At 49.5% G+C, this 9,838-nt stretch overlaps 1 protein-coding gene across 1 annotated transcript; it reads left to right on the top strand.

Annotated features, from left to right (window-relative positions):
* Window positions 1-2,073: 2,073 nt before the first annotated feature.
* Window positions 2,074-7,767, top strand: LOC122103789 (L-amino-acid oxidase-like). The gene is made up of 6 exons (XM_042674443.1): window positions 2,074-2,341; window positions 2,582-2,694; window positions 3,447-3,648; window positions 4,677-4,745; window positions 5,155-5,291; window positions 6,740-7,767. Exons 1-6 carry the CDS (start codon window positions 2,114-2,116, stop codon window positions 7,569-7,571), a joined length of 1,581 nt encoding a protein of 526 aa, XP_042530377.1. The 5' UTR covers window positions 2,074-2,113; the 3' UTR covers window positions 7,572-7,767.
* Window positions 7,768-9,838: the final 2,071 nt, after the last annotated feature.

Raw genomic sequence — 9,838 nt, 5'->3', positions numbered from 1 at the left:
GTGCGCTGAGCGAGCAGAGAGGACGGGTCCAGGCCCGGTCCAGCCTCCAGGCCTAGAGCTTGTAATAAAATGCAGACGCTGGAGGGGACATCCCTGGAGCTGGCAGGCATCTGCCTCTCATCTTCCCACCCTTCTCTCTACTCATCCACTCCATCCATATTTCCCTCTAGTTTAGTCTTCCCATCTGTCTTCCTCCACCTGCATGCTACAAATTTGGTGACTTCTCACTGGGAGTCAAGCTCTGTGCAGAAGGGGTTATTTCTGATTCAAGATGGGGCCGAAAGGAGACTGAGGTTTGTCTAACAAACTTCCTGTGGGAGTGGATGGGAGCATGGTAAACTGTTCATGGTGATGGGTGGGGTGGAGCAGGAGGTTAGGCAGTTATACCCAGAAGGCAGAAGGCTATTATTTTGTTGTCTATAATGTTACAATGCATCTTCAGTAAGACACCTGGGAAAGGTAATCTAAACAGAAGTGCTGGGCTTGGAGCCCAGGGTAGATTGCCACATCCCCTACGTAGATTTACACAAGCTTTATTTCAAAGATCTGTGGTAATGAGTTTAGAGCTAGAGATTTGGATGAGACACAACCCCCTGTCTTCTCTATTAGGACAGGAATAATGAAGCGGACAGCCTTCGTGGGCTCAGGACACCCCAACAAAACACCACAGACCAGGTGGCACAAGCAAGACCTTTGTTTCTTACAGGTGGTAGATTAGACTTTTGTTAAAGTTTTGTTTTGTTGTACAGGTGATGTACACAGGGGTTACAGTTACATAAGTAAGGTAATGAGTCCAGTTCTTGTCGAACATTGTTACCCCCTCCCTTGTTTTTCTCCCACTATCCCTCTCGTTGACCTCCTCCCACAAGCTGCACAGTTCATTTCCATCCTGGTGTCTTGTGGCTGTCTGTTGCACTGGTTACCTTTGTCCTTGTTTCACTCTTTTGCTCTCTTTGGCTTACAGACAGCCGCCGTCTCACTGTACCCTCACATGGTATTCCCCGCTGTGCATACTCCTCCGTGTGCGTACATCCCCAGGGGTCTCTCTTTGTATCCATATGTCCTCTTCTTACAAGAAACAGTTCATTTGGGGGAAGCTCAGCGCTGGTGGCCTACCAGAGCCCAGTCCATTTTTCAAAAGGTGCCATCTGTAGGTAGAGTCATGTTACGAGGTACTGGAGATTAAAGCTTTGACGTAATTCAGCCCAAGGCCAAAGCAATAACCTTGAAAACTAGAACACAACAATGACAAAACACACAGGCCTGCTTTGCCTTTCTTTTTTCCCCTTTTGGAAGTAATGAGGCTTAAATCAGGGCCTTATGTTTGCTCAGCTTACCCATTCATTTGGCACTCTAACATTTGAGCCATGCCTCTAGCCTTGCTTTTATCCCCTAGTTGTTTAGGAGATGGAGTATGGTGAGCTTCTGCCTAGGGTGGCTTTTGAACCATGGTTCTCTGTATCCCAACCACCTGAATAGCAAGGAATATTGGTATTAGCCACTATCACCTAGCACAAAATGCACACGTACGTTATTTTTATCGCCTCCTAGAGGAAACGTAGAGCACATTTCTCCCAGAACTGAGCCAGGATGGAATGAAAGAAAGCACTTGCAAAGACAGGCTTGAAATTCAGATGCCCTGACTGGCAAAGTCCTTTATCTAGTGGGCCTCTGCTATGCCACAGTATCTCTCTCAGGCTAGGGAAGCTTTGGCCTGCCATCAGTATTCCAGAGACTGTCAGTTTCTTCAACAATGTCTCAGGCTCCCCATCCTCATTCTATGCTGGAAAAAAAAATCCAGTGTGATGAAGAGTTCACTTCCCTTTTCCTCATGACGGTCTGGCTGATTAGGGGCAAGCAGACTCCTCGAGCAGATATGTAATCTGCATCACTCCCTGAGCAGGGAACACTGATACCTGAGGAGATATATGCTGTCCGGTGGAGCCATGGAGGCGTGGGAAGCTCATGACTAAGGCTCACTGTGGTCAAGAAGGAAGGAGACAAGAATGTCCAGATGTTTCATCACAGATGCAGTGATAAAGTTTTCCCCAGATGAAGGGGACGACACTTCTTGGGTTCCCCAGCCACTTGCCTCCCTGCCATCTCCACAGCTATGTTCCCGGGCTGGCTGGCTCTCACCCTCCTGTCTGTGCTGAGCCTGGATACCCAGGCCTTCACCAACCAACTTGTCAAATGCTTTGAAGACCCCCAGTATGAAGAGCTGCTGCAGCTGGCTCAAAGTGGACTTGGGCAGACGTCCGAAAGGAAACGGATAGTGGTGATTGGGGCAGGCATGGCTGGGCTCACCGCTGCCAAGATTCTGCAGGATGCTGGCCACCAGGTATGTGAGGGCCTGAGGAGCGCAGGCTGGGAGCAAGGACAGGGGAGAAGGGGGCATCCCAGCAGAGCTAGGACCAAAGAACAGGTATAGGTGCAGACTTGGACCAGTGGAATAAGAAAGTGAGTGGTCTGATTCTATAGAAGAGGGGTGGTAAACCTAGGCCTGCTAAGAGGGAAAATGATCACTGTGTAGAAGGAACTCGACCTTATTGAGTCCAGTCAATGGCTTTCTTTCATCTAGGTGACTGTCCTGGAAGCTTCAGGACGTGTAGGAGGCAGAATCGAGACCCACAGAGTTCCTGGAGCTCAGTGGTACATAGAGCTGGGTGCCATGAGGATCCCTGCGAACCACAGGTATGATTCACTGAAGTAGAGGCAGATGAGAAAGGCCAAGAGGGGATCTCCAAGAATGCCAATGACAAGAGGCCCATCAGTGCCTGGAGTCTTTTCCTAGAGACTAAGAGGTTAGACTCTGTCCTAATTTTGCAACTCCAAGCTTACCCAGAACCCATTCCCAGCTTCAATGTCTTAATCCACATAAAGAATAGAACTAAACCTTCCCTGAGTGCCAAAGGATCATTCAAAAGGGTCAATGCCTTGGAAAGCCAAGCACAGCCAATGCTGGATTATGAGCGTGGTTCTGGGAGACCATGGTATCTCATGGGAGCTCCTGGATGGAGCAGGTCATCCTGGAAGGGGCGATTGGAACATTCAGCCTTGAGAACTTATCAGTGGCGTCCTCCAGGGAAAAAGAACCCAGTGCACACTCCCTGTGTAAACTTCATAGGATTTCCAGGGATTGCAGTGGCCACATCTGAAGGTCTGAAGTCTACAGATCTCAAAGTGAGAGCAAGCTTGGCTAGCATAGCAACCCAGGTTGTGGTCATGTGACCACAAGAATGAGGGCCCTGGCTGGCTCAGCCAGCCCCCTCCCAGCCCCATGGAGTTAGCCTGGCATAGTGACAGGGGACCCAGAATCCCTTCCATGAAAGGAGGACAGGAGTAGCCCCAGAGAACCCAATGGAGGCAGAAATCAGGGGCTGGGAGCAGGGAGGGGTTGGTAGTTTCCATGTCCACTCCTGAATAATCTGCAATTCACATTTTAGACTCTCCAGGGAGTTTGTCAGCAAGTTTGGTTTGACGCTCAAGGAGTTCTGCCCCTGCAACAATCAGACCTGGGTACTGATGAACAGAGTACGTGAGCGTGCAGGGGCTGTTCAGAACAATCCTGGCCTTCTAGGCTACCAGGTGCGGGAAGATGAGGTGGGGAAGACTGCGGAGCAGCTCTTTGATGAATCACTGAGGAAGGTAAGCCCACATGGGATGCACACAGGCACTTTCTTCAGAGCCATTTGGCTCAAAATCCTCTGGGTTTTCTCTGATCCCCTAAGTGGAGGGGAAGTCCTCCCTGAGACTCCAAGCTGATGTCTGGCCTTCATCTCTCACCTGAGCCATATGCACAACAGCCACTGTGCATTGTGAGACTTTAAATATCTTCACAAATGCCGACTTGAGCAAATGTAGTTGCTGGTGAAAGCATCGTGGTGGCCCAGGCCTGAGGCGCTGAGCTTGAAAACACAACACGCAATCCAGGGCAAGAGACTTGTCTCTTCTCCAGCTTCTGTGATCCTCACTCCCAGGTTACTTGTGAGGCTGAAGTGAGAAGACCTGTGTAATGTGATAAGAACAGTGCCAGACCCATGGGCAGTGCTCAAATGACAATTATTATCATGATAGCTGTGTGGTCCTAAATGAGAATGATGATGGCCTGGAATGCTTGCCCACCTGTCTGCAGACATGTACTCAGTGTGAACTGCACCTCTCTCTTCTCAGACCCATTGCTCAGGGTGACCTCAGCGGGGCAGCTGGGCTCTGTGGGACAGGCGGCCCTCAGGGGAGGCTCTGACAAGAGTCCTGTCCTTTCAGGAGTGGTGTGCTGATGCAGGCCCCATAAACATGTCCAGCTTTCAGACTCTCATCCAGCCTTGCTCACAGCTCAGAGGGGTCAGGCCTTCTGCCACCCACACCGCCCCTAGTGGCCTGCAGAAAAATGTCCTCTTACCCAGAATGAGGAGGAAGACCTCCACTCCCCATAACTCCAAGGCCAGTAGGGGTTCTGGAGCTCTTACCTTCACACGTCAGTTGTGTGTCCAACCGTACAGGTGAAAGTCCACCATCAGCACACTTCTGTGTGTGAGAGTGCTGGAATCCAGGATTCCCACAAAGTGTGCCTCAGGCAAACACCATGTGGAAGCTCCCATCCTGGGAGCTGAGCGGGGCAGGGTTGAGGCTACCTGGGGCTGAGAGTCCTCACTTCCTCCTTCTCCCCTGCACAGGTTGTGGAAGAACTGAAGACCAGCAGCTGCAGCCGGGTGCTAGAGAAGTACGACTCCTTCTCCACCAAGGTCGGTCCTGAGACTCCTGTCCACCAAGGGTCACAGTGCCCCACAGTCCATCAGTGGGGCTGCCTCCCAGTATCACCTTGTGCTGTTCTTGTCTTCACCTTTATAAAATCTGTCTGTCCTTCTAGAAGGCAAGCTCCACTAGGAGAGGGAAGGGGAGGAGAGAGGCAGAGAGAGGGCAATAGGGAGAAAGGGAGAGAAACGAGTAAAGACCACCATGACAAGGTGATCAAAGGGAATTTACTCTGAGCTTGCTGTAGGAAAGGAGTTCACCACAGTCACTTGCATTGTGGCGGAGTGCCACCTGCCATTCTACCCTGTCCTTGCTACCAGGGGGTGGAGAGGAAGGGCTCTCCTGTTATTCCCTGCACCTCCTGACCCGTGCATCTTCTCTCCCTGCGCACTGTCACAGGAGTACCTGATCAAGGTAGGGAACCTGAGCCGCGGGGCGGTGCAGATGATCGGCGATCTGCTCAACGCAGACTCTGGCTACTACGAGGCCTTCACAGAAACCCTGCGTGGTATCATCTCCTTCTTCCAGGAGCCTCGGTGGGAAATGAGGGTGGGGAGAGTGGGTAGGGGGTTCACCAGCTCCTTAAGGAAGACAATGGTAAAAGGGAGCACTGGGTGGACCATGTTGAAAAAAAATCCCCCAAGAAATGGGAGGGAGAGAGGAAGAGGCAGGAGTTCCTAACCTCAGGGTGGCTCAGAATGACTGGGGGAGGGGGCCACTTGATAGATGAAGCACAGAAGGCTGGCATCGCCCTTCAGAGTTAGTGACCCGGCCTGGGACCTGAGCTGTGGGCCTCTAACGGGCTCCCAGCAATGCCCCTGCTGCCTGACTTGCACTCTCACTGTGAGATCCTCTGGCTAACAACTATCAAGAGTCCTTAAACTGATGTTGGAGGCATGGCTCAACCAGCCAATGAGCACAGCCTCAGGTACTGAGTTCAATTCTCAGTCTTTCAACATAACAGCAAAGAGTCCTTACAACTGCAGTGGGTCTGTGGCCTCCACTCTGCGCCAGGGGACACTGGCTAGTTTCATTTTATTGTTCCATTTATTTATTTCGTGTCCACACCGTGCTTGAACTTCAGGCCTGTGTTCCTTAGCTTTTTTATTCAAGGCTACTGCTCTGCTACTTGAGCCACAGCTCCATGTCAGATTTTTGGCAGTTCATTGGCATGAAATATCTCATGGACTTTCCTGCCTGGACTGGCTTTGAACTGTGCTCCTACATCTCAGCCTCCTGAGTAGCTAGGGTTACAGATGTCACCAACTAATGCATAAGAAGATGTATTAGAGATGCAAAATCCAGACTCTGGGCACCCAGGTGATCTGTAGCTACAAAGAGTAAATGTACTGAGTCTCATCATCGAATTCAGCAAACAGAAAATAGGCACTAACAAGGGGACAGCTCAGCCTATGAGTCCTGGTGGATTTATCTGTTTGGACACCCAGTCCTTTTCTTTCCCCAATTTGCATTCTGCCACATCGCATCCTGTTTATTCAGGGTGAGTCCATTTAAATTCAAGCCTAGCAGTGTCGTGCGGGCGAGTGGAAGGTGAAGAAGTGTAGAGGCAGAGCAGGTGAAGGATCGCAGTGGGGTTTAGGCTGCATTCTTTGGGGGTTACTCTGTGCTGGGCATCTTCTGAAGGTATGATGGAAATGGCTGAATGTGTCCATAAGGTTCCTGCATGTTTGTCCACCTCAAACCCAGGGGGACTTTAAACCAGGGGGACCCCTGAGGGGGAAGGAGGAATATCTCTGAGAGTCAGGGAGCTGTATCAGCAGAGAAGATGCCTTTTTCTGATTGGTCCATCCACAGCAGCACCTTTTCTCTAGTCCCCTGGAATGACAGACACTGCCAACTGTCGATCTCCCTAACACCTGACCAGAACCTGAGTCAGCCTCTTGGTCCAATCTGAGCATCCCATCCCCTGCCGGCCTGTCCATCAACCTGCTTCCCTTTCCCTCCTTGGTGTGTTTGCTCTCAGGTTTGATGAAATCATCGGGGGCTTTGACCAGCTGCCCCAGGCCCTGTATCAGTCCCTAGTGCCCGGGACCGTGCGGCTTCACTCCCCGGCAGAGACAGTGGAGATGTCGGGAGACTACATCTATGTCACCTACAGGACACCAGACCCTCTGTGGCCCAGGGCACACCTGACCGCTGATTTTCTGGTTGTGGCCACCACAGCCAAGGCTGCCCGGCTCCTCCGGTTCCGGCCTCCCCTGTCCCTCAGCAAGGAGGATGCGCTGCGCTCTGTCCACTACAACAGCGCCACCAAAGTGGTCCTGGCCTGCACACAGCGCTTCTGGGAGAGGGACGGCATCTTCAGTGGCAAGTCCAGCACCGACCGGCCTTCCCGCTTCACCTACTACCCCGGCCAGGTCTTTCCCAATGACACAGGGGTCATCCTAGCCTCCTACACCCTCGACGATGACTCCCTGTTCTTCGCTGCCATGGACCATAGCCGGGTGGTAGATGTGGTCCTTGATGACCTGGCCGCCATCCATGATTGCCCCAGGGAGGAGCTCCGGGCCCTGTGTCCCTACTCCATGGTGAAGCACTGGAGCCAGGACCCCTACGCCATGGGGGGCTTTGCCTTCTTCACCCCCTACCAATATGTGGACTACGCCCAGGAGCTGAGCCGTCCTGAAGGGCAGGTCTACTTTGCTGGTGAGCACACAGCCCTGCCCCATGGCTGGATTGACACCGCCATCAAATCAGGGCTCAAGGCAGCAAAGAGCATCCAAGAGGCCGTGGACTTGGCTTCCACACAAGACTGTGGGGACCAGAAAGAGCCCTACCCTAAAACCGAGCTGTAGCCAGCCTATGGCACCCAGGGATGGGGAAGCTTTTAATCACCCCCATCCTCTAGGGAAAATTCCAGCTCATAATCTCATTCACCTTCAGCTTAGTCCAAAAATGTCAGACAAGCTGGTGAGCTTACAGCCCCAAAATGGAATCCCTCAAATATCTGATGTGTTCTTGACAGAAACAATAAAGCATTGGTTGAATGTATGACTATCGCCTGATGCTCCGTCTATGTTCATTCATTCAAATGAATTTAGGGTTGAGGACTGAGGGTTAGAGAAATGCCTTTCTCTATCTCCTCTCCTCATCTGCCATGATTTTTTTTTTGTTATTCTTAAGTAGCTGTAAAAGAGGATTTTATTGCATGGGTCAGGTTCTGAGCACAATGCAATCTTGATCAATGCCACATCTTCCATCATTTTTCCCGCTCTTCCCCTCCCAGCCCTACCCCTCAGTTACATAGTTCAGTTTTTACAGAATGCACATTGAATATAATGGCTGCATTTGCTCCCCCTCCCTCCCTCCACTCCTGCGTCCCCTCTTTACCATCCCCCCCAAAATCAAGTTTCCACGTCCTGATATTCATTTTGTCAAACAGTACATTTGTTGTTCAGGGAAGTTACACCCGTGGACTCCCCACCTCCCAGAAGCATACCATTCTCCAGTCAGTCCCTTTGTGTCTAAATGTATAGAGCGTTGTATAAGTTCTATTTAGTTGTATTTTAGATCTAGCTTCCACATATGAGGGAAAACAAGTGACATTTGTCTCTCTGAAAATGGCTTACTTCATTTAACATGATTCACTCTTAGTCCATCCATTTTTCCACAAATGACATCATATTATTCTTTCTACTGGATGAGGGAAATTCCACTCTAAATAAGTACCACATTTCTTGATCCACTAATCTACTGTAGGTCATTTGGGATGTTTCCATAACTTGGCTATTGTGAATAGTGCAGCAATGAACATGGATGCACAAGTGTCTTGACCATATCCTGGCTTGTGATGATCTGGGTAGATGCCCAAAAGTGGTTTGGTTGCATCAAAGAGTGGTCTATGTTTCGTTTTTTGAGGAACCTCCAAACCACCTTCTAAAGTAGTTACACAAGTTTACACGGTTACCAACTGTGCAATAGGGTTCCTTTTCCCCAGCAGCACTGTCAACATTTCTTGTTGCTCAGTTGGTTGTTGTTGTTGTTTATTGTGAAAATAACATACAGAGGGGTTATAATTACCTGGGCAAAGTAATGAATACATTTCTTATCAAGCATTTTTGCCTCCTCCTTTGTTTTCCCTTCCCTTCTCCCCACCCCCCCAATCCACCATTCCCCTTCCACAACCCCTCACTCCCCCACCCCCTTCCCCCCTGGCCAAAGGTGTAAAGTTCATTTTTCAACATATGTTAGCCAATCTTACTGGGGTGAGGTGGAATCTCAGAGTTGTTTTGATCTGCATTACCTTTATGGCCAGGGACATTGCACATTTTCTCAAGTGTTTATTGATCATACTTCCTTCTTCTGAGAAATCCCAGTTTAGCTGCTTTACCCATTTGTTAATTGGTTTATTTATTTGAGAGACAAGTTCTTGAGCTTCTTGCACATTCTGGATATTAGGCCCCTGTTAGATGTGTAGCCATGTAGCCGTTGGCTGTCTTTTTAGCTTAGTATCTATGTCCATTGCTGTACAGAAACTTTTTAGTTCAATGCAATCCATTGTTGAATCCCTTCAACTTCCTGAGCCCTGCAACTCTACTCAGAAAGGTTCTGCCTGTACCAGTAAGTTCTATTGCTTCTCCTCCCCCTTCCTAACATCGTTTCAAGGTTTCAGACCTGACATCGAGGTCTTGGATCCATTTTTAGTTGAGCAACGACTCAATCTTAAGAGAAGTTGAGAAGGGCACACCATGTTACCAGCAATTCACTCAATGTTGGAGTTTTTTTAAGGTCATTGCAGCAATCCCCGATGGACATATTCCAAGTTTATTCTATATTACAGATGAGGAAAACTGCTAAAGAGAGTGATGGGCTTTCCTGAGCTCAGAAATACGAATCCAAAGTGGCTCAAACTTCAACATAACCCCAAATATAATTCCAAATACTCTTGCTTCTTCTACGATCAACTCTTCTGTCTCCTTCTCTTTTGTGTGTTCTTAGAACAATTAATGATTCACTTTGGAGATGCTCATCCATGAATGTGAAGTATTTGAATAACATAAGGTTGTGTTCTGCCTTTCATACCATTTCCTATTCCCCATGCATCTTCTTTCTCGGCAGACTT

The sequence above is a fragment of the Dipodomys spectabilis genome, unplaced genomic scaffold (assembly GCF_019054845.1).
Source record: "Dipodomys spectabilis isolate Male_0828 unplaced genomic scaffold, ASM1905484v1 ptg000019l, whole genome shotgun sequence".
NCBI classification, from domain to species: Eukaryota; Metazoa; Chordata; class Mammalia; order Rodentia; family Heteromyidae; genus Dipodomys; species Dipodomys spectabilis.
The sequence above is the reverse complement of the archived record's forward strand: the minus strand, read 5'-3'. Positions and strand labels throughout refer to the sequence as shown.